The sequence below is a fragment of the Aquarana catesbeiana genome, linkage group LG07 (genome assembly GCF_042186555.1).
Source record: "Aquarana catesbeiana isolate 2022-GZ linkage group LG07, ASM4218655v1, whole genome shotgun sequence".
Taxonomy (NCBI): domain Eukaryota; kingdom Metazoa; phylum Chordata; class Amphibia; order Anura; family Ranidae; genus Aquarana; species Aquarana catesbeiana.
Genome location: NC_133330.1, coordinates 322,930,947 through 322,956,497, shown reverse-complemented (window position 1 = coordinate 322,956,497; position 25,551 = coordinate 322,930,947). Strand labels below are relative to the sequence as shown.

Below are 25,551 nucleotides of genomic sequence, written 5' to 3'. Positions count from 1 at the left end.
AATTCAACAATACTTGAACAAAAAAGAGCTGCATGGTTGAGGTGCCAGAAGGAAGCCTTTACTGCGCCAATGCCAAAAAAGCCCAATGAGGCATGTCAAGGTGTTGTTGGGCATATTGTAACCAGACTTTTTTGTGGAACTTGTATAGTAAAGGCTTCTTTCTGGCAACTTGACCATGCAGCTGTTTTTGTTCAAGTATCATCGTATTGCGCTCCTTAAAAACAACCACACCATCTTTTTCCAGAGCAGCCTGTATTTCTCCTGAGGTTACCTGTGGGTTTTTCTTTGTATCCTGAACAATTCCTGTGACAGTTGTGGCTGAAATCTTTCTTGATCTATCTGACCTTGGCAAATGATTGAACAATACTGACTGGCATATTCAAAGGCTTTGGATATCTTTTCATATCCTTTTCCATCTTTGTAAAGTTTCATTACCATGTTACGCAGGTCTTTTGCCTGTTCTTTTCTGCTCCCCATGGCTTAGTATCTAGCCTGCTTAGTGCATCCATTTGAGAGCTAACAAACTCATTGACTATTTATACCCAGATTTTAACCTGTGATTGCCACCTTCTGTGTCTGTACCAAGGCCAAACATTCCAGGGTATGTAAACTTTTCATCAGGGCCATTTGGGTGATTTCTGTTATTAGGATTTTAAAAGGAGCCAAAAAACTATGTGATAATAAATGGCTTCATGTGATCACTATCCTTGAATAAAAGACAGTTTTTTGGCATGATTAGTCATATTTTCAATATAAATCCCCAAATTTCACAATTTCTGCCAGGGTATGCTAACTTTAGAGCACAACTGTATAATTGGCAACTAAAATCTTAAAAGAAGTGCTGCACTCAAAAAAATACAAGACTTAAAAACATAATTACACTGTATGCAAGAAATAATACAACTGTCCAAAAAACTATACAACGGTCAATCTAATGTAAAAGACTAAATATAAGTTTGTGATATATCTTCCCTCAATGGTAATAAAGTGCAGCGCTTCACAATTATGGGCACCGCACCACAGTATCCACCGCATGCCTATTAAGACATACTTACCTGAGCCATTTGGCCCTTCATTTAAGAGAAGTCAACATGCATTTGTATACAAGGGATCCTCTGGAAATGTAGCACTCCACATACACTGGTCTCTACTGGCTCCCCCAAAGGTTTATAAAAAGAAAGCCAAGAATGCCATATAGTGTAATATTATACAGATACAAAATGTATTAAAACAGCCAAAATACACACAAGTATATACTGTATATGAACAATGCTTACACAAACACAAGCAAATCCCAAGAATCAAACGGGCCTCTTCCAGACTAGAAGATGATGTCACAAATGGGTGAAGTCAACGTATGTGACGTCATCACGCGTCTTCTAGTCCAGAAGCGGCCCGTTTGATTCCCGGGACCGGCTTTGTGATATATATATCACACACACGTGAGTATTTTGGATGTTTTAATACATTTTTTTACACTATATGGCATCCTTTTTATGAATCTTTTAGAGCTTTGGAGGAAGCCAGTTGAGAATAGCGTGTGTGAAGTGCTACATTTCCAGAGGATCCCTTATATATGAATGCATGTTGACTTCTCTTAAATGGAGGGTCAAATGGCTCAGGTAAGCTCGATTCCCTCATCAGTGTTGGCGAAAAACACGGTGGTGTTGGTCCACAAGTGTGAAGAGCTGCACTTTATTACCATTGGAAGATTTATCGCAAACTAGACATGTGAACTGCCGAAAAATTCGTTAGTTTTCGTTTGTTTTGTTTTTTTCAGTTTTTCGGGTCATTCTTTATGATCACAATTCGTAAATCCGAAAATATGAAAATCCATAAGAAATACTAATTAATAACTATTAAATTATAGGTATTGGAGTTTCCTTTCAAATTTGGTTGCTCGTGAAAGTAACTAATACGAATTTATCCAAAGTTATGAATTATCCAGAATAACGAATGCCGCATATAAAGAAATGGGACAAAATAATTAATAAATAGTAATACTTTTTTAAAATTATTTTTACTATTAATTAGTTACGTTCCATCCGTGTAGATACAGCATTCGTTATTTCGGATTTCGTAACTTCGGATAAATTTGTATTCGTTGCGTTCACTAACAGCCAAATTTGAAAGGAAATTCCAATACCTATAATTTAATAGTTAGTAATAGTTATTAGTTATTTCAGATTTTCAAAATTCCGGGTTTTTGGATTTTCGAAATTCGAATTTTGGAATAAACGAATTTTCGAATTTACAAATATGCAAATATACGAATTTTAGAATATACGAATTTTAGAATATACGAATTTTAGAATATACGAATAATCTAATTTATGAATATACAAATTATCGAATTTACGAATCCTAAAATATTTGAATTTACGAATATTTCGGAAAAATGTGTTAATCGGGTTTTCGTTAATTCGGATATTTGAAAATGAATGAATTTGTCGAAATTTCATTAAAAAACAAATCTGAAACGAATTGCACAGGTCTAAGCATGTCTTAAAGCTTGATTCCCCCATCAGTGTTGGTGAGCAAAACTGTGGTGTGGTGTCCATAATTTATAAAAATATTATTATTGTTATTTAATTATTATAAATTTGTTACGTTCCATTCGTTTAGATATGGCATTCGTTATTTTGGATAATTCGTAAATTTGGATAAATTCATATGCGTTACGCTCACCAACTTTTTTTTTTTTTTTTAAAAGGAAATTCCAATACCTATAAATAATTCGTAATAGTTATTAGTTATTGTTTCAGATTTTAGGATTTTCGGGTTTACAAATTTTCAAATTTATGAATTTTTAAATATTTGAAAAAATTTGTTAAGCGGGTTTTCGTTAATTCGGATATTTCCAAATTAATGAATTTATCGAAATTCGTTAAAAAACTAGATTTAGAACAAAATGAATTGCACATGTCTAAGCAGGTCTTAAAGCTCAATTCCCCATTCAGTGCTGGCGAGCAACACTGTGGTGTGGTGTCCATAAGTGTGAAGAACTGCACTTTATTACCACTGAGGGAAGATTTATCGCAAACTTATACTTGTTGTCACATTGAATGGTGGACTGTTATATAGTTATTTGGACTCTTATTTCTTGCACATGGTGTGATTAAGTTTTGATATAATTCTTTGCATCATATTTTTTTTTTCTCTAGTGCAGCACTTATTTTATGAACAGAATAGGTCATGAGCAACAATTCTTACTCCTGAACAATCTTAATTTATTTGGCCCTTTTTATGGAGTCAATCTGCCAGGCTAGGGTATATTTGTACATCCATATTTAAAAAGACAAAGTCACCAAGTATTGGACAATCTTTCCAGGAACTGGTACATTTGCCAAGAGATGACGGCAGAGTTTGGAATATTAGGAAATGGGTGTCAAAGCACAGATTGCTCCATATAAATCGCTGTTAACAAAAGACTTTAAATAATCAAAAATTTTCAAAATGAAACAGCTCATCTAATTTGACAACATTTACTGTAGAACTATGTATTATGTTACTTTTTTTTTCTTTCTATTCCTGTATCGTATGACCGATGTCATTGTAGATACGGTATCTGCAGACTGCAGCTATTAAGACAACGCAAGACAACGCAAATCTGCTAAAGAAGAATTTACTATTCCCTTACTTTTCCAGCAGCACCGGCGGCCGGGTCATCATAACGATTCTCCTCCAGTACCAGATCATAATAATTAGGATGCTCGGTGTCAGGAATGTCTTCATAGCAAACCACACTCTGGTAAAGCCTCCATTCTGGAAAATCGACTACATAGGGGATAGAGAATAAAAAATAAATCAGAGGCAAACATGCAATGTACCTGGAGCAGGGACGGCAGTCTATGGTGGAGTCAGGACAATCTAGGAGCTACCAATCAATTAACAGATAATCTGCTGACTAGCTTAGGACAGCAGTCCTCCATTGTAGAGTAGCAGGGAGGTTAGTGTCATGTGTCCCCCTATGCCTGTAATTACCGGACATTTCTGGGGAAAGGGGCTTTAGTCTTGCAGCCTGCAGGGAACATAGATACTAGCCACTTTATGTCAACCTGTTACTTTGCCCAGGATGTGAATTTCTCCTTAAAAAAGGTACATGCCACATCTTGTAAAAAATTAAGAAATGCACCCATACTACTGTAGCAACCTCTAGTGCTATAAGTGTAAATAGTTTTTTCATAGTACAGGTAAATTTATGCAGTCTTGGCTGGCAGCCAAGCCAGATTGTTTCCTGGGTTGGGCAGAAATCCAGGGAGAGCTGGATGACTCACAGGCAGCATCACTGAGAACTCCCATCTGTTTCTAGAATGTGCTGGAACCTTCTGGAAAGATGGGAGGGGAGGTAAGGTGGAACTGCCTGGAGTATTCTGAAGGCCTTGACCAATCCCCAACTTGGATTGACAGGGTGCAGGCAACTCAAATACTTAGGGTCAGCCCAGCTGGGGAGAAGTGTTGGGTAGAAGCTGGAGATGGAGATTTAGGCTGTCGTGGCCTTTGAGGGAGCTCCCCAGTCTGGGGGGTGACCTTGGGCCTGGGCTCGGGTGTAGACAGGGCCCTCCTCAAGACAGACTAAGATGTCCTAGACAGGAGACACAGGAGCAAGGAGGACAGTGGGGGAACACTGCCAGGCAAGTCTCCAGGCGCAACAGAAACAGCCGAGAGGGCTGGTGAGTGACACACAAATCAGAAGGAGGACTGGGAGGCAAGCCTGAGAGGACTGGGATGGAGCAGTCTAGGATGGGTGCAGAGGCAATCAGGAGGACTTTTGTGGCACGGGCAGTGGAAAGAGGCAGCTAAAGCCAGGAGGGCTGGCAGAGCCTGAAGAGGTGGTGCTGGGAGCAGTAGCCACATGTGGGACAGCTAGCACTAAGAACCAATACCAATTCTGCTACACCATAGGGGCCTTCAGTCCCTGCCTGCAAATGGCATTTGCTTTGGGCTTAGCTGAGCCAGTGTCAGGCCTCAACCACAGTTCTAGCTGGTCCTGGGAGTGATAGTCTGCAAGCAAGTGTATGTGCTGGAGGTGAAGGGAAGAGGTTGTATATACCAGTGGTGTATATAGTTTAATCCCTAAATTTCCTATCTTCAATCAAGTGGGCATGTTTGTTACTGGCATCCCATATGTACCCTATCCCCACCCAAGTTCTATTCCCCTAATAAAACAAAAAACAAAACAAAGGACTATTTCTTGACTGAAGTGTGTCTGGAAATTCATGTACCTGGCTGTGTGGGGTGGGGGGACGGGCCACAATTACCAGCAGCCCCTATGGGGGTACCGCTACACTACAAAAAGAGTGTGGCCCTTGGACTTAAGCATTTAGCAGTGAGAGTATTGATTTGCAATAGGGCTATAACAGTTGTCATCCCCAGCAGTTTCAAGCAACGTACACAGTCTCTATGTCTTACACCATACTTCTATACAATTCAACCACACTGGTAGTATAACTGTAGTCTCTCACTATTCCCTAAAATAAGTTTGCAGTATCCAACAGTCTGTAGCATTGCATACACTAGAAAAATGTTATAAATAAAACAGCGCTGCGTAAAAAATGAGTAAACAGCTGCCAACACACCTATAGACCCAGGAAGTAGAAAAATATATAAAAAAATGTGGCGCTATAGATTCAAAAAGAGATTATAATAGAATAAGTGACATATCAAACCAGATAAAGTTTGTATATATTGACATGCCATATGGTTACATGTAATATAAAAAGACCAGATAATATCTATATAATATACAAAAGTGTGAACCAATGTGTAAAAAACTTCTACGGTATTAGTGTAAATTACGAATAATACACTGTGTATATAATATATAATAATAAAAGGTATCAAAACATGTGAGAAGTGATACAGAATAAACTTAAAAAAATCCAAGAGGGCTCTAAATAGGATTGGCACCACAAGGAGCCAACATATTAAAGTCCACCGACAGTATAAAGGAAGTGAGGAAGCCACCACCCAGGATCTTAGGGGGCTTACCAGAAGTAAATGACTTGGGACGACTTATGCCAGCCAAGTCGCAACAGGCTATGAGACCAACGGGGTAACAAAAGTGTGGTACTTTAAACGCCCATATTGGATTGAAGGTTGGAATAAAAGGTGTGTGGAGAGGCTATGTGAAAGCAACCAGAATTCCCGGGAAAGGCAAGGATGGTAGGAAGAAGCCGTCACCTGAAGGTAAGCCTTTAATATCTTCAGGTGACGGCTTCTTCCTACCATGTGTGTAGGCAAGAGCGCTTGAATGGAATTCCGCCGGAGAAACCGGAGTTTATTACAAACGGCTAAACCGGTCGTGTGTATGTGGCATAAGAGGTACAAGCAAAACAATTGGGGGCTTGTCCGGGATTTGCGCCAACTTTCAATTGAAACCAACCTGTTTTGTTGTGTTTTCTGTTACTTGTGCCTAGAAAAATGTTGTGTAAACTGTTTAGGAAAATCAAAATCACTACTTCTACTACTAGCAAAAGGATTTTTGTTGGTAGGCTGTATTTCGGAGAAAATGGTCAATGGCCAGCCATCATATTATCTCCGAAGATGACTTCACAAGTTCCTAAAGTATAGATTGCCAGGCTTTGACTGACCCTGCAAGATGGCCATCCATCTTACTTGTTATGGTACCTAAATCATATCATTGATAAAAAAAAATGCTTACTACGGGGACAAATGAAAATCATAAGTAGGTATGCAAATTTACAACAGAATATTCTAAGTCTTACAGTCCAGCTGTGACTGGTTCTCTTTAAGGTCTACCCAACATCCATGTAGAGGGGAGGCAGTCACTGCCAATATTTCAGATCACCCTTCTATCAGTTTGCTAGGAGCCTGTAACATTGCTGCATTACAAGTTCTGTCAAAGGCTCCCTTTGAACAAGCAAGAAAAATATTTAAGCCGCAAAAGGTCTACTAGGGTAACAGGTACACTTCAAGATCGTACAATGGATTACATATTATAAACCAATTTGGTCTACCCTTTCACTTGCGATTATGCATTTATTCTGCAGTAAATGGCACAAGAAACAATTGAAACCATTCAGCATTAAAGTCAACAGCTCTAGACAAACATTCTCTGGCGCAGGAAAGGTCATCAGTAAGTCAGGCCTCAGCCTCTGAAATGAATAAGCTCTGCTGGGCTGGCGGCATCAGAAATGATGAGTCAGACCACTTGTAGAAGATTACAGGCTCAAAGAAAATGTAAAATTCAAGTCAATGAAGTGGAGGTCTGAGACCAGGGCCCCTTGTGACTGCTCGATTGCAAAGTAGTATCTACCAGCACAGGGAGAAAATTATGTATAAAGTTGGCCAATGCCTTGAGGTCAGCTAGACCTGGACAGATTCTTAAGTCTATAGTGGCATCAGACATCCCACCCCTCGGAGAAAGATTGAAAAAAACAGAAGGTGGCACAGTGAGGCCTCTTCCTTCACTCACAGTAAACTCAGTAAAGGTTTTCTTACCTAATCTTAAGGCTGTAGCACGCACCTAAATTCTCTATAGAACTTGGGAGTACAAGGCAAGACCTAGAAACCTTACAATAATTCCAACGGCGTACCTTATATGGCCCGGTCCTCCACTATGACCATTGTGACAGTGTAATCTGAGAGGGATCTGGCTGTTTTCCCACTGACAAAGAAATGATCAGTCTAGAATTTTAATGGTAGGTTTATTTTAACAGTGAGAAACAGAACAAAGATATCCAGAAAAATGCATTTAAAAAAAGTAAAAAATTGATTCGCTTTTTAATGAATGAAATAAGTATTTGATCCCCTATCCAATCAGCAATATTTCTGGCTCCCAGGTGTCTTCTATACAGGTAAGGAGCTCTCTTAAAGGGAGTGCTCCTAATCTCAGCTTGTTACACGTATAAAAGACTCCTGTCCACAGAAGCAATCAATCGGATACCAATCTCTCCACAATGGCCAAGACCAAAGAGCTGTTCAAGGATGTCAGGGACAAGATTGTAGATCTACACAAGGCTGGAATGGGCTACAAGACCATCACCAAGCAGCTTGGTGAGAGGGTGACAACAGTCTGGGGCTCCATGCAAGATATTACCTCATGGAGTTTCAATGATCATGAGGACGGTGAGGAATCAGCCCAGAGCTACACGGGAGAATCTTGCCAATGATCTCAAGGCAACTGGGACCATAGCCACCAAGAAAACAAATGGTAACACACTATGCCGTGAAGGACTGAAATCCTGCAGTGCCCGCAAGGTCCCCCTGCTCAAGAAAGCACATGTACAGGTTCGTCTGAAGTTTGCTAATGAACATCTGAATGATTAAGAGAACTGGGTGAAAGTGTTGTGGTCAAATGAGACCAAAATCGAGCTATCTGGCATCAACTCAACTCACGGTTTGTAGGAGGAGGAGGAGGAGGAATGCTGCCTATGACCCCAAGAACACCATCCCCACCGTCAAACATGGAGGTTTTTCTGCTAAGGGGACAGGACAACTTCACCGCATCAAAGTGACGATGGACAGGGACATGTACCGTCATATCTTGGGTGAGAACCTCCTTCCCTCAGCCAGGGCATTGAAAATGGGTTGTGGATGGGTATTCCAGCATGACAGTGACCCAAAACACACGGCCAAGGCAACAAAGGAGTGGCTCAAGAAGAAGCACATTAAGGCCCTGCAGTGGCCTAGCCAGTTTCCAGACCTTAACCCTATAGAAAATATGTGGAAGGAGCTGAGGGTTCAAGTTACCAAAACTCAATGACTTGGAGAGGATCTGTGGGACAAAATCCCTCCTGAGATGTGTGCAAACCTGGTGACCAACTACAAGAAACAACTGACCTCTGTGATTGTCAACAAGGGTTTTTCCACCAAGTACTAAGTCATGTTTTGCGGAGGGGTCAAATACTTATTTCACTCATTAAAATGCAAATCAATTCATAACTTTTCTGAAATGCGTTTTTATGGAAATTGTTATTTTGTCTCCCACTGTTGAAATAAACCGACCATTAAAATTATAGACCGATAATTTCTTTGTCCGTGGGCAAACGTACAAAATCAGCATGGGAACAAATGCTTTTTCCCCCCATCACTGTGTGTGTGTGTGTGTGTGTGTGTGTGTGTGTGTGTGTGTGTGTGTGTGTGTGTGTGTGTGTGTGTGTGTGTGTGTGTGTGTGTGTGTGTGTGTGTGTAATATTTTTTTTGATTAGAAAAAGTCTGCTTCCTGGTATCACCACTCTGCAGGAGTTTTACAGTTCAACACCAAAAGTTTTCAATTGTGTATTCTGCCGAGCACCGCTAATCAACAAGAAGGAAGGCACAAAAACATTTGCTCCATTTCAGGTCGTTTATCAGAGTAACGAGCCTGTGAAAGTCTCAACTAAGAATTAACGTCTGGAGTTGGAATATTTTACGATGTCTCACCACAAGACGCATCTCGTTTATCTCTCCAATGCCCACATTTATTTTCTTGCGATCGTTGACGGGAAGCCTGATGTTGAGTAGGTAATATTTATGAGTCACGCTGCCCAGCTCGATGAGGGGAAGAACGTCGCACTCATAATAACGTCCTTCGTTCTCTTCTGTCTGTAAAGATAATTAAAAGAGGTGCAAGTAAAGCAAACATTCAAGGACATAACATTTTTTTTTTTTTTTTTAATTATTTAAAAAAAAAAAAAAAAGGTTGAATCCACTCAAAATTGAGATTTTGGTTTTATTATTTATTTTATTATATTAAAATAAAAATAGGGTCAAAGTCCGCTTTAAACAAACAGTTACAGAGGATACCGTCATTATGAAAACAAAACAGGAAGTGAGAGGAAATCCATGTAAATTAAGGGAATTCCTTGGGGACCCCCAGGTCACCAGAACTAGTGTCCTCATTGGAAGATTTCCCTTCTATTACTTTTCTGGGGACAATCCAAAATTTGGGATTTTCTTTTACGTTCACTTTCAATGATAATAGTAAAAGGGACAAATAGAGAGAGTGACTCTCCCTAAAGGGGGCACAGACAGCAGAAAAACTGACTTTAAAGGCTTGTGTTTTTTTTTTTTTTAAAAATAACAAACATGTTATTCTTACCTCCTCTGTGTAGTTGGTTTTGCACAGAGTGGCCCCCAGATCCTCCTCTTCTCAGGTCCCTCTTTGCTGCTCCTGGCCCCTCCCTCCTTTCAGTGCCCCTCAGCCAGAGTCAGATCTCCATGTAGCCATTCAGACATGGAGCCCCGGCCTGACCCCGCCCCCTCTCTCCCCTGATTGGCTGAATTTTTTTGATAGCCATGGGAGCCAATAGCGCCGCTGCTGTGTCTCAGCCAATTAGGAGGAGTGTGCACTGGATGGCTGAGGGGATTGTGGACATCGCTGGAGAGAGAAGGAGCTCATGTAAGTAATTATGGGGGTGCTGGGGCGGCTGCTACACACAGAAGGTTTTTTAGCTTAATGCACAGAATGCACTAAGAGATGTCGGAGAGTTTACTGGCAGAGGTCCAAAGGTGTGTCCTCGGGCGCATTGCACAGACACACCACGGGCATCAGCTGGGTTCCATAGACCTGGCAAAGATCCCCGCGGGGTGAATTCAAGACGGTCATGTGGGAGGGGGGCAGTGTAGGGAGAACTTTCACTAAAAAGCAAGAAAACACCGGGCTCCGTGGACTAGTAAAGTATTTGGTGAACTAACCTTTGCAGCCGGAAAAGTACACTGAAGTTTTCTCTGCTCCACCGATCGAGCCATTTCAGTCCACGGGTCATTCAGCTCATCCCGGTATGCCATGGCCACATCCAGAGTCACCATTGCGCTCTCTTCTAAAAAACGTGAAAAAAAATATAGATTCAGAATCACCCAAATAGATGAAACAAATATTCTGATATTTACTAGAGAACCACTTGATGTTTTTGCAATTAAAAAAGCCAAACTATCCTCTCTTTTTTTATAGGTTACACTGAAGGAGTGCTGTGATAGATAGGAGAAGAACCAGGAAAGAGCAGAATCTTCAAGACCAAGGAGTGCAGTTTATTGAGAAGGAGCGAGTGGTCATCAGCATCAAAGGCCACAGGTCTAGTAGAATGAGTATGGAGTAGTGGCCATTGATTTTAGCTAGGGTTGTAACAATACCACTTTTTTTTTAGGACCGAGTACAAGTACCGATACTTTTTTCAAGTACTCGCCGATACGATAACTTTTTTTTAATGTCATGTGACAATGGCACTAATATGCAGCACTGATGGCCACTAATGAGGCAGGGACTGTCCGTAGCTTTTTATTTTAATTTTACAATTTTTTTTTTTTACAATGCTTGAGTGGAGTGGACCGTCAGTGTTTATTTTATTTGTTTTACAATATTACTTTAGAATATTATAATGTTTCCTTTTTTTTTACATCTCCCCTTTGAGACATGGAAAGGGACTGAGGATAGAGATTCCCCAGTCCCTCTCTCAGCAACCTCAGCTGCACTGAACATGAATGGAGAGGAGACCGCGGCTCCTCTCCATTCATAAACTGAAGCATCGTAAACACCGTCAGTGATTACTGACTCTGCATTCGGAAAAGGAAGGAGCCGGTAAATGACATATTTACCGGCTCATTCCTCTGCTCTTCATCCTGAAAGATTTGGTACAGGGGAGGGACCGGAGGAGGACGGAGGGGGACCTGAGGAGCGCACAGAGGGGGAGGAGGGGGACCAGAGGAGCACAAAGAAAGTGACCGGAGGACAGGGGGGATTGGAGGAAAACACAGTGGGGGGGGGGCCGGAGGAGCCCATGGAGGATCACAGGGGGAGGACACAGAGGGGAGCCAGAGGAGGATACAGGGGACAACTCAGGAACAATCGGTGTGGCGTCAGGGGAAGTTATAATCACGGATCTCCCTGTGTGCTTCTCCTCCTCTCCGCTCCATGGCTATGAGCTGCTTTATTGAATGCCACACAGGGAGATCGGTGATTAGAACTTCCCCGCCGCACCGATTGTTCCTGAATGTTCAGATATCGGGACAGAAATGACAGTTGCTCTTTAAAAATTATGATTTAAAAATTGAGTTGACTTAAATCAAGCCTTTTTCTAGTGATTTAAATTGACTTAATTCAAATCAAATCCACCCTGATTTGAGAGATATATATATATATATATATTGCACAGTATCTCACAAAAGTGAGTACACCTCTCATGTTTTTGTAAATATAATGCAAAAATAGCCGTGACCGCGCTCTCTCAGCACACCCCCTGTATAGTGACCACACAGTCACTGTTATTATAATCAGCCTGTGGGACGGGCTCCCGATCACATAATCGCTGTGAAAGTCAATCATGACCAGGAAGCCCATGCAACACCTCCAGCATTACGAACCTTTGACCGGCTGGCTTCCACCACCTGCAAAGGGTTAAAGCTACCAGTACAGGGCGAGGAGATATCCAAGTTTATTAGGGCACATGGACCTCCCCAGTGAAATTTAAAGGTTGTTGTCATCTTGCAGACGGCCTGTCAGGTTGAACTTCAAAACATTCCTGTTCAGAGCAGCTGTGTTTTTGTTGGAGCCCTTCCAGCCCCAATAGACGGAGCCCGCTCTATACACACAGCTTACATATGTGAGACAAGATGTCTATTTCGAGAAGCCCCTCTTTAATCAAAGTGGCCAAATTGTTGCAGAAAGAAGGCATCTCACATAACTAAACACCCTGCGTTCCATGGACGGACAAAAGAGAAATGAGACAGATGAAATTCAGGACACAGAATTTTCTTTAAAAATGTTTTGGGTGCATTATTTTAATTCACAATTTTGTAAAGCATGGTGCATAAGGAGACATTGTCACCTCACCCATTCATGTCTTGTACCCTCCATTGCAACTGCAAACTCAATCATGTGGCAGTGCTTAGGCCTAGCATTTGGCTGCCAGCCCCGAGCACTGCTACACTGGGGCTCCCTCATACTTGGAAGCACCATAATCTGCCACCAGCTGGGATGCAGTAGTGGCAGGGGTGTGCTGGTAAGATTATTAATAGTGGGTCATGGGGACCCTTTACAAGGGCACTTTCACTTTGCCTTGAATGGACAAGATGGCATTTTGCGATAACGCAAAACCAAAAAAATCACTGCCACTATTCATGCCACCGATATCAACAATGGGGTGCTTTTCCTCACCCTTGACACCAATGATGGGGCACTATTCCTACCAGCGATGGGGAGCTATTCCTTCTTCTATTAAAAAACCAATGATGAGGTAATGCTTAATCCCATTGATAGCAGGGCATTATCTACTCCCACCAGACACAGTCTGTCCCCCCTAAAGCCTGAAGGACAGTAAACTGGCCCTTTGTTTAGAAAGCATGGAGACCTCTGTTCTAGACAACCAAGTCAAACTTGGAATAGCCCCTTCTACTTCCCAATCATCCCTACTGGTCATCTACCACACTAAGGACCAACAAGGTGTCCTGAGAGGTGGCAGAACATGTAGAGGTGAACCTCAGTATGCAAGTAATAAATACCCTTTGCTTTATGAGGGGAGTGAGGAGACAGTCACTTCACAAATGGATCTCTATAGATCTTGTATATGGTCTTCAAGGATCATACTGCTAGACCAGGGTTCCTCTAGGTTGCTAGGGGTTCCTTGAGCAATGAGCATATTCCACCTCTCAGATAAGTTCCCACTGACCACTGATCTTTTTAGCTATCTATAATGGGGTGATTCTTTCAAATGACCACAAGTGTAAAGAACAATTCTTCCCAGTGAATATAACACTAATCAGGGCCGCTGATAGAAATCATGGGGCCCCGTACAGCCTACCTGACGGGGCCCCCTTCAGTTCCACCCCTGGTCCCTCCTTCAGCCCCACCCCGGCCCCTCCCCAGGCCCTGCCTTGAAACAAAGTGAATATGGCCAATGCCATATTGTGCTGCAGACAGTGTCACCCATGGCGCCAATGGCATAATGCCATTGGCAGCATGGGTAGCACTGTCTCTGCAGGCAGCACATGCATTATGGCATTAGCGTCATGGGTGGCACTGTCTGCAGCACATTACGGCATTGGCGGCATGGGTGGCACTGTCTCTGCAGGCAGCACATGCAATATGGGCCATAACGCATGTGCTACCTGCAGACAGTGCCACCCATGCCATATTGTGCTGTAGACAGTGCCACCCATGCCGCCAATGCCATAATGTAAAGATGCTGCTGCAGTAGTAGTAGATCTTGAATCCCCCCCCCCCCAAGCAAGCACACACCTGTGTAATTGTTAGCCGGGCCCAAGGAGTCACTTCTTCCCTGATCCTGCTGCTGCCTGGACTGGAGTGTCCACAAACTATTACAGTCAGATGCGATGCCGATGACAGCTGCTTCTTTTTTGTCCTCTGCCGCCTCACTGCTAATTCTCTCACGCGTAGAGAGAGGAATCACTCCGCGGTGCCAGGGTGACAGCACTATGGAGGTCGCGCTGGCCGGGACTTGAGCCAGCATGAGGAGCGGGCACAGAAGAGGCATTCTTCCGCGCCCGAAATAGAAGAAATAGGCCCTCCCCTGCCACCACCTAGTCTGCAGTGGGTGCGGGGACTCTGATCGGTCATGGCTGGAGCATTTTTTTTTTTTCTTAACATTAAATTACTTAAAGAGGAGTTCCAGTCAAAAAAAAAAAAAATTAAAAGTCAGCAGCTACAAATACTGCAGCTGCTGACTTTTAATTGGACACTTACCTGTCCCAGGGTCCAGCGATGGGGGGGGTCGAAGCTCCGCTCGTCTCCCCCTCCGTTTGGCGGCGCCGGCATTGCAACTGTGGGCGCCGGGCTGTGGATTCACAGCCTGGCACCCACTGCGCATGCGCGAGCGGCACCGAGCACCGTGATTGGCCGCTCAGTCACCTGGGACCTGTAACGGGAGGGAACAGAGCTGAGCCCTTCCTGTGCCGAGGGGGAAGTGATGTCACCAGCCCAGGCACTGGAAGAGGCAGACTACGAGGGACCCCCTAGCAACAGTCATTTAGAGGTGAGTAAAAAAAAAAAAAAAATATCCAAATTTTTTTTGTATTTTTTTTTAGGATTTTTCATGTGGTTTTTTTTTTTGGGTGGAACCCCACTTTAACTGTTCAGGTTGCCCGGGCCCCCCTGCTGGCCGGGCCCGGTACAACAGGGCCAGTTGTACTGGCCTATCAGCGGCCCTGACACTATTGTATCATAAGTTGTAGATAAAGTCATTTTTAGCAGAGGTTCCCTGAGACCAAACAGTTATTTTAACGGTTCCTCTGTGTTTAAAGGGTTGAGAAAGACTGAGACAGAGAATTCAGCCAACCCTTCTAATGACCTTGTGACAGACTCACCCAGGACAGAGACTTCTGGAGGGGACTGAATGCTAGCCTCTTACCTACCGACTATGGGCCCTGGCATTTGAGGGAGCTACAAGCATTTAGGAAGATATTCCGTTATGTAATGCAAAAGGACATTATTATTGCTGGGTCGTTTGGGGTGTGGCTGTATTCCAATGTTCTATTGTGTCTGTCTGCCTTGGATATTATGGGATGTGTATGTAGATATTCCTCCAACAGCTCTCACTGCTGATTGGATAGTCTACCCCGCTTGGAATGCAAAGGGGGGGGGGGGGTTGTCCAGAGAATTACCTGTGTTTTCAATAAACAGTCCATGTTCGGCAACCAAACGAGTATTGTCTTGTTTTCTGGTTGTTAGCGGTTGGAATATCTGATATCTATATTCAGACTGGGAGGAAGCGGTATATGACGAAAGCACTCAAGCAGAGTTACAGCTATGCATTTACCACACCTCAACATTGCTGGTCACAAAGAGAGGGCATCCTGTGTAGTTGTCATGGAAGTCTGATCCTTGATGACCAGTCCAAATTCTGATGTGCAACAGAGGCCAAAATGCCAAGCTATTCCCTAAGGCCTTGTGTCAACGACTGCGGTCCTAAGAGGCAAATAAAAAATATAATTGAAAAGCCTCTTTTAAAGCATCTATAGTTTGCTTCTTTCTTTTTCAGTTAATAGTAAGCCTTGTGAAATCTCAATAGCCCCATCGGGGAGATCTACCGTCTTGCCTTGGTGACCATTGCCAAAACAGGAGGTAAGGAGAAATTTTTCAATGGGGTGACACCTGTTTCAATGACATTTAAAAACCTAAGTTCTTCTCACTTTGGCAAAAATGTTTCTCTTGCTTCCTTTTGTGTCTTTTCCACACAGGAATTAAAAAGAAAAATCACACATTTAACAGATCAAGAGAATTTAAAGGGATTTTAAGGGTTCGTACCAATATAATTGTTGAGCTTGAAGGCAATGTCCAACTGTAAGATGATCAGCATAAACTGGAACCAGGGGCTCATCTCATGGCCTTGGAAAGGGATATGGACAGAAAATACGATGTCATTAGCTTCAATGAGACGACTTGCTGCATCGTCGAAGGTCCGGATGCTGTTGCAGCGATCGTTCCCCCATGGAAGCAACCACTTTTGAGCTTGATGGGGCCTCCGGACATCTATACATTTTGCTGCCAAGAAGTCCAGTGACGTTGTTGGCTTTGGTGCTGAATGAGAGAAAACAAAAAGTATATTACAAAATAAAAACAAAAACACAGAACAAATGTTATTAGAACAGCTCTGTCATATGTGTTAAATGTTTGTCTTTGCTTTACAAAAAGGTACCCAAAGATATTAGATACCATTCATTACTCCTCTTCATCGGGTGCCCCCCACGGAAAACTGCTTTCCATGGGGGCACCCATGTGGGCTCGCTCCCAAGGCCCGCTGCTGCGTCCATTGTCACAGACAGCGTCACTCGCCCCTGCCCCCTGCTCCCGTGTCACACCTTTGGATTGACAGCAGTGGGAGCCAATGGCTCCTACTGCTATCAATCTGTGCAATCAGGAGAGCGACAGCGGCTGGAGCCGCTGCGCTGGTGCACATTGCTGGATCGGGCTCAGATAAGACAAAGGGGGGGGTCTGGGGGGCAAGCTGCTGCACAGAAGGTTTTTCACCTTAATGCATAGAATGTATTTAGGGGATAAACCTTGAGACTTTACAACCACTTTAAAGTTCCAAGATGTCTATACCAGGATGACCAGCTTCTAACTAAAACTGGCTAAAAATGATTTTGGTTTACCTTAAAACGGGTGTCTCCTGGCATCATATAGCACCATGGGTGAACATATATAAACTCCTTTGGAGCCAGAAAAGCGTAGAAAGTTGCAGTTACTCTGTAAAATGTATGTTATGTTCTATCCGTTCAATATGTGCGAGCAAATACCTGTTGATCCTGCCAAAAAAATCTTGTGAGCTGATAACAGTACAACACAGGAAGTTCATCATTTTCAAATCTCTGGGGACTACAGAAAATCTTCCCTATGTCATGGAGAAGAGGAGAGTAGGAGGAGTCCAGTCCACTTTTATAAATGTAGCATCCTCCTCGGCTTAGAGTAGGCTGCTAGGTAAATTTAGTTAGCTCCTCTATAAGCAGAAGAGCAGGGGTTGATTACTTTGGGCTATTCAGTGTCTCACAGGTTGCTTTTCTGCTACTTTCCCATGTCTTCTGGAGAGTTCTGGAAATATAATGGGAAGGAGAGCAGAACAAGCAGCCTGAATATTTATAGATTTCTGGCCAATCCCTGGAGAGGTGTGTTCAGTAGCTGGGGGCCCCACCAGGAGTGTGCCATGCTGTTAAAGTGCTTAGACAGCCAGGATTTGTACTAATTAACCAGGAGAGAGTACAGTGTAGCCCAACGATGTGCAATACAGTTTGCAACTTTTTTTTAGAGCAGCCAGAAACCTACCAGCCCTTCATTTCTACAGTTGGGGGTATACCATGCTCTCCCCACCCTATGCAAGTTCCTGTTCAATAAAAACCATAAAAAGAAACCCCTAGACTGATTCTTGAGCCAGTGGAACAATGCTGAAAATGCCATGTGCCTGGCTGTGCAGGCTGAGAGTGGGGGGGAAAAATTACTAGCGGCTTCTGTGGGGTAGCGCTACATAGATACAGTACAGTGTGTGTGAGTGTTCTCACCCTAGGACAGGAGGTGGGTCAATGGCACAGGTGGTGGGTCAACGGCGCAGGAGGACAGGAGGTGGGTCAACGGCGCAGGAGGACAGGAGGTGGGTCAACGGCGCAGGAGGACAGGAGGTGGGTCAACGGCGCAGGAGGACAGGAGGTGGGTCAACGGCGCAGGAGGACAGGAGGTGGGTCAACGGCTGGAGGACAAGAGGTGGGTTAATGGCAGGAGGACAGGAGGTGGGTTATTGGCAGGAGGACAGGAGGTGGGGTTAATGGCAGGAGGACAGGAGGTGGGTTAATGGTAGGAGGACAAGAGGTGGGTTATTGGCAGGAGGACAGGAGGTGGGGTTAATGGCGGGATCACCAGCTGCTAACAAAGGGATGCAAAGTTAAAAACAAAAAAAAAACAAAAAACGAAGGCAACTGCTACATCTAAAGCCTGACAAGCTGCAATATATTCCATTTACGTTCTTAGGATTAGATACGCTGTAAATGCACTCAGTTAAGAAGGTAAAAAATCTTGGCTTTCCTAGTAATTCTGAGCATGGACACTGCATTGGAGGCAAGTTTAGCTCACAATACAGCAAGGAAGCATTTAATTGGCACCTGACCCCTGGGACGGCACCAACAACAAGCCTTTTCAAACCCTCCGATGCTGGGTGTCCGCGCTGATTAAATCCTGTATAACGGAGCACAGATGTGGTGTCAGCGCCTCTCATCCAATGAGTGCGATCTGCCTTTACGGTCAATTACCCCCTGGTGCGGGTAAACCGCTCTGCACAGCACAAATAGTACAATAGAGGCCCGGCCTCATTACTCCAAGCAGCAGCCTGGCAGGGATAAAATGTATTCCATTCCAATTGCAGGAAACTTAACTATTATTCGAAGCTCAGTAGAATGCGATAAATCCCTTATTTAAAACTATTTAAAAATCACATTCAAATGCACAAGAAGAATGACAAAAAGGGGTGAACCTCAAAACTTTAAAGAAGTCTTTCTTCAATAACATTTAGTACTTTGTCCCATCTTCCTAGATGCTGTCTAAGGCTAGCTGCGATGTTGGCGCCCCTATTCCCTCCATTACCATCCGACAACACAGCTAGCAAGGAGATGGCTGCTTTGATAGACATCACTTTGCTCCATCTTCAAGCACTTGCCCGAGACAAGCGTCTCATGAGGAATTCAGGGGGAGGGGGTTCTGTCTTCCAAAGTGTGACGAGCAATGGGGCAAATGCATGGAGGACAGATAAAAGTTCTGTCTGTCAAAGCAGCTGTCTTCTTGCTAGAGGTGTTGTCGGACGGCCATTGAGGAAAGAGGGATGGTCTGTTCAACCACATAGCTAGCCTTAGACAGTTTGATAGGATCTGCCTGGGGGATGGTGTTTGGAGTATCTTGATCTTCTGATTATTAAACTATCTGGAATACATACAGTATATTGCTACTGTGGTTAAGGATCTGGGGGTGCTGTTGCATCCCCTCTATGGATGGCAGGAGTAAACTCCAGACCAGAACCGATTCTTGCAGGAATATTTTGTTCTTTGCCTTTGAAGCTCTTTGCTTTTGATGAAGAAAAGTGGAGAACTGTATTGGAGATTTATTACACCTTTTGAACTACTATCTTTATGTCCCTAGGCTGTCCCCTTCCGTATTTGAGAATTTCCGTTCCAGCAAAATGTATGGAAACTTGATTTTACATTACTGGGTTTTCCTATACGGATACTCCTCACATGTGCTCCCGTTGTAGCATTTGAAGCACGTTGAGCCAACGTGTGGATGTTTAATTGATATGAATTTAATTGAGTACTATATACAACTTTAATATTTGTATAAAATAAAATTAAAAAAAAAAAAAACTATGATTTTATGAATGTATTTTGTTGTACCTTTTGCTATATTCCCATAAAAAATAAAAAAAAATAAAAAAATCAATAGCTTCAAGAATGTTTCTGTTTTATGTATTTCCTATGATCATTAGCTCCATCTATTGGCCATAAGGCAGGGTTTTCCCAAACCACACTTCTTTATCAATAAATAACATTTGAAATGTGGAGGAAATAACTTGAGAACATTTGATTTTTTCCCATTTGCAAAGAACGAAGGTCAGTAACCAGCAGTTCCACTGGAGGAATTGCTATGCAGTTTTTAGTTTTATAAATACATCCCTAAGTGACTGCACTGAGCCACTGAAAGCGCCCTCTAGTATTCAACCACTTTCTGCCTGCACTATAGCCGAAAGACAGCTACAGCCCGGGCTTACTTTGCTGGGAGGGAGTACATGGACGTCCTCCTGTGATTGAGGCACGCTCTGTGATTGCAGAGTCCTTCGGACTCAGCTGATCACAGATCGGGGTAAAGGGCCAATCACAGGGGACCTTTACCACGTGATCAGCTGTGTCCAATGACAGCTGATCATGGATGTAAGCACAAGCCAGTTATCGCCTTTTCTTTCCTCATGCTGACAGCATGAGGAGAGGAGAAGAGAGGCGATAACTGGCTTGTGTTAAAGTATCATCGGCGCGCACCAGAGCCGCCTCATCTGAGCACACCAGAGCCGCCTCATCTGAGCGCACCAGAGCCGCAGAAATGGAGTTCGGTCTGTAAGGCCCCTTTTACATGGGGCAGATCCGCTCTGTTGCATACAAGTTAAAATCAGTATTTCTTGCTAGAAAATTACTTAGAACCTCCAACCATTATATATATATATATATATATATATATATATATATATATATATATATATATATATATATATATATATATATATATATATATATATACACATATACATACACACACACACACACACACACACACACACACACATACATACACACACACACACACACACACACACACACACACACATACATATATATACACACATATATACATACACACACACACACACACACACACACATATTTATTTATTTATTTATTTTTTTTAGCAGAGACCCTAGAGACTAAAATGGTGGTTGTTGCAATGTTTTATGGCACACTCTATTAGATTATAATTATTTTGCATCTTGCTTATATATTGAGGTATTCGTATGCATAAAATGTGTTAATGTTTATGTGGGGTCATAAGTATTTAATATGGATTTTATGAAGTTTTAAAAAAAAAAGTTAATGTATTTATTTTTCCATTGTTCATATAGGTCTTTTCTGTGGGGTACCTACAGTATATATGGAGTAGGCTGCTTTTACACTGCTCCATTGTAAAAAAAATATATATGCATTTTTGCCATGTTTCCAGTGCATTTTTCACATGCACATGTGAAAAGGGGGGGGGGCATGTTTACGATGTGTTTATTTCAATGGGGAGGTGCGTTTTTAGTGCCTTTAGTGTACTTTTTTTTACCAAAAATGCAGCATGCAGGACCTTTAAAAATGCAACTGACTGGTGTGAAGAGTTCCCTAGGATTTAATGGTCATACATTTTTCTTCTGCTTTTTGGTAAGCCAAAAACAGCAGAAAAACAGATCAGTGTGAAAGGACTCTCAGTGCAGCCTGTCAAGTGCAAAAAAAAAAAAAGTTTTAGATTGTAAGCTTCATGAGCAAAACCCTCCTTTTCATTCTGTGTTGAACTGTGTTGTAATTGCGTGGTCTCCTTTTATATTGTAAAGCACTGTGCAAACTGTTGGCGCTATATAAATCCTGTATGATAATAATAACAAATATTATAACACACGCACATCTTGAAATGGGAACAAGCCCCAAAAAAAAAAAAAAATGCTCAATGAAAACACTTTCCCTTTAACATATGTATCTAAATATAAAATTCCAATGATCTGTTGAGCAGTCAGGAAGCCAATCATGTTCCGCGCTCTCCTGCGGTTAGGTATTAGTAATGCATTCAAACACAGGAGGGTTGGACTCCTGGGCTGCTACATAAGCGCACAAGTTTAAACTTGCCCAGAAATTTTGAAAATCAGGAAATCCCAGGTCATCTCTCGCTCTAGTAAAAAAAAAAAAAAAATAATAAAAAAAAATAATAAAAAAAAATAAAAAAGGGAGAACAAAAAAAAAAAAAAATAATCAGATGACTTCAAGAGGAATATGATACATTGTTACATATTCTAGTGGCAGTAAAATGCAACCCTGCTGTTTACTGGCCTCAATCACATTTTAAAGAGAAAAAAAAAAAAAAACACACACACACACACACACACACACACACACACACACACACGATGGAACCCGCACTGACAAAAGAAGGTGGGGACCGTTTTGGAATTCTAAATGCTGGAATTCAGGAAGTCAGTGTGGAAGGTTTCTGTGGCCGGAAAGCAACACTGAAATTACCAACCCTGATATGTAATTATAATAGGAAAAAAAAAAAAAAAAAATTCAAGGTGCAGTCACCGATCGCAATACTCAAAAGTTAAAACGCTGCACTTTTCTCCTTGCACTACTTTACCGATTTAGTCTGTTAAAAGGTTGTGCATTGTGTGCTGCATCTATTTAATTTTCTTTGGATTTATAATGGTCCATAAAACAGAAGAAAAAAAAATATAAAAAAAGTTTCAGCATTAGGCTTGCCATACACTAGTAGAATTTTGTTCATAATTTTTTGTTTTAACATTCATTCAAAAAGCAGACGTGCTGCATTTTATCGCAGAATAAAATGAACGCAGAATCACATAGTGCATCAAAGCTGCTGTACATTGAATCAAAAGTACACATTAAATAAAGTTTGTTAAAAAAAAAAAAAAAAGCCATGCGATGTGTTGAATCACGCACCACACTGCCCACTAGCGCAGCCGAGAACGGACAGGTAAAGCAGCTGTCCATATCTGTGTGTAAGCCGCCTCAAGCTAGAAAAAGTTGGAAGTCGCCTGTAGGTAGGTGCAGTCTATTTTCTCCACTGCGGGTGCTGCTGATCCGCAATTTCAATGCAGTTCTGTTTTCTGCATTTGGACTCTAAATGTTTTCTGCTGCACCACGCTGCACCTACACACATGCGGAATAGAGGGTCGAAAGTTTCCTACCCAAAGGAAGAAGTTTTTCTGGAGCCCATCTTTCTGCTACAATTCTACCTCTGGCCATTGTCCACCCTTTTCTTGCCCACCTGCCCAAATCCTTTGGAACCAACGACCTTTTCTGTTGCTAAAAGCAATAATCCTTTTTTTTTTCAGTGCCAATAGCAGGAACTTACTTTTGGCAAGCCAAATATTTGTAGATTTCATAAACCTACGAGGAAAGGGGAAATGTGAACAAACTGGTAGTTTGTAGGCCTGAGGCTATGACTGAGCTACTCCAAACGTCCCCAAACATTCCGAACGGTTTGAAAGATTCCGTTTCAGCTCTGCTGGAGGACTCTTCTCTTCAGGTATTCAAGCATACCAAAAGGCATTAGCTGGTCTTTGTGTCTGCCCCAGACAATACGAATGACCTTGTACAACACAAAGGCCGAGGTTTAGTCATTCCCACTGTGAGCTGGAGACTGGGCGGCCAAATTCTTCTGCGCTGCCAATTGGGGGGGGGGGGGGGGCAACCAGCCAGAAAGGGAAATAAGATAGAGCCGGGGAGGATTATGCGAAAGAATGAATCTGAATGAATAAGGATAGGATTGATCTGTATTCTGATCAGGATTCGCATGCTGTGGCCTTCAGGCTCGGAGAACTACAAGGTCCTGATCATCCGGCCAGTCTGGGTGTAATAAAATCTTCATCAGTCTGACACAGAGGCTTAACTAAAATCTTGAGGGCTCCGGGGCAAGAAGCCATGAAGGGCCCCTCTGACCGTCTCCCCATCCATCTAAACCCCGGGCTTCCAGTTCTGGGAGGATGTCCCTGGACATCTCTCAGAACCCTGCCTTCTGCGTGCCCCCTGGGGGCGTGCATCCAGCACGCTCTATGACTGGTGTGTCCTTCGGACACAGCTGAGCACAGATCACATGGTAAAGGTCCAATCACAGCGACCCATTACTATGTGATCAGCTAATCACCTGTAAACAGACTTGCCAGTTATCTGCAGTCCTTTTCTCCCATGCTGTGCCTGTGTGGGGAAAGGAGAGCCGTTAACCAGCAAAACTGTACATTGTTTACACTGCTAATCGGGGCACTGATCATCAGTGCCGCCTAAATTCCTATCAGTGCCCACTTACCAGGGATCTGAGCTGAGAGCGTCTCTCTCATACCACCCAGTACCTGCACTGACAGTTCCCCCTCCCTCGCACAGATGGGAGAGGAGAGGGCCGATCTGCTCCTTCTTCTCCCGCCCCTCTCCTCTTGTGTGTCCACTGTGGGAAATGTGAAGCCCAGCTGCTAAATGATCAAACCCGGCTGCTTAGCTTCACACTCCCCGTGGTGCCCACACAGGAGGAGAGGGGCGGGAGGAGAAGGAGCAGATCGGCTTTCTCCTATCCGTGCGAGGGAGGAGGGAACTGTGAGTGCAGGCTCTGGGCTGTATGAGGGAGACGCTCTCAGCTTAGAGCCCTGCGGTGGGGACCCCTGGCAGAACGCCAGGGCCCACTGGCAAGTGCGATCTTTGCGACCCTGGTAGTTCCACCACTGGTCTGAGATAATCTGCAGATGGCTGATTAACGCTGTAGTTTAATCTGCCTATATTTGCCTTTTTTGGTTCCTTCCTCCCCCTCAACGTGTCAGTTCAATTTTTTATAAAATTTCCGTTTTTATTACATATCCTTATTCTAGACCCAGTGACATTACCACTCGGACTCTGTGCTTCTCCATGCAGTGCAGGCAGATCATGGCTGGTGGGAGGGTGCAACAGGCTGCTTCCTGAAAACATCACAGCCCCCTTGCCTCAGTAGTCCTCTCAAGAGTCCTCAGTCCTGATGCAAGCCGTTGGCTGGCTCTTGGGAGGAGTTACGCAAATGCCTTGATGGGTGGATGTCAGTCTAGAGGAGTGGGCAGGCTGTATTTGCATGCAGTTCACTTTAGGTAATGCCCACGTGCGATGCTGAGCCTCCATGATCAAAAGTACTGAAGTCCAACAAATGAAAGGGGCTGGCCAGGGTCAGTCAAGCTGGGGAGGAAAGTGCTAGATGATGCTGGATGTCTTCCAGTCAGAAAAAGAGGTAGACTAAGTTGCTACAGTATCTAATGCACAGTGTGCAGTGAAATCAGAGTAAGCAAATTCAGTACAGGAGAATAGCCTGCAGGGCTGAATTTAGAAATCACACGGCCCCATACAGTCAACTTGATGCAACCCCCAGAACAGACCGCTAATATCTCTTTTTTGAGAACGAGAACAAAAAAATAAAAAAATGAGGACGCGAGGTCCTCAATCCTCTCTCTGCAGCCTCAGCTACGCTGGAAATGAATGAATAGGAAGAGTTCTGTACAGAGGCTCCCTATTCATTCATGTACAGCGTTGCACGACCGCGCAATTGTTAGTGAAAGTAACGCAGTGCCATATCGCAAAAAATGGCCTGGTCGTGAAGGGGTGTAAATCTTCTGGAGGTCAAGTGGTTTTAATGTAATACCTACATAAGCATGATATAAATGAAATAAAAACACAAATGCACTGAATAAACAGAACATTTGGAAAGATAGTGGGCGTTTCTTTAGGTGTCTGTTCCCTACTGGAGTAGTTATTAATTTGGAACCACTGATCAATTTTAGGATAGGGAGTTGTCCATCTATA

At 43.0% G+C, this 25,551-nt stretch overlaps 1 protein-coding gene across 1 annotated transcript in view; it reads right to left on the bottom strand.

Annotated features, from left to right (window-relative positions):
• WLS (Wnt ligand secretion mediator) overlaps positions 1 to 25,551 on the bottom strand; it is an 81,061-nt gene that overhangs the window by 43,039 nt on the left and 12,471 nt on the right. Inside the window, exons 2-5 of the mRNA XM_073593767.1 lie at positions 16,202 to 16,474; positions 10,642 to 10,766; positions 9,388 to 9,549; positions 3,641 to 3,777 (exon numbers count right to left, since the gene is read on the bottom strand). Coding sequence (XP_073449868.1) covers positions 3,641 to 3,777; positions 9,388 to 9,549; positions 10,642 to 10,766; positions 16,202 to 16,474 — 697 coding nt within the window. The remainder of the gene's footprint in view (positions 1 to 3,640; positions 3,778 to 9,387; positions 9,550 to 10,641; positions 10,767 to 16,201; positions 16,475 to 25,551) is intronic.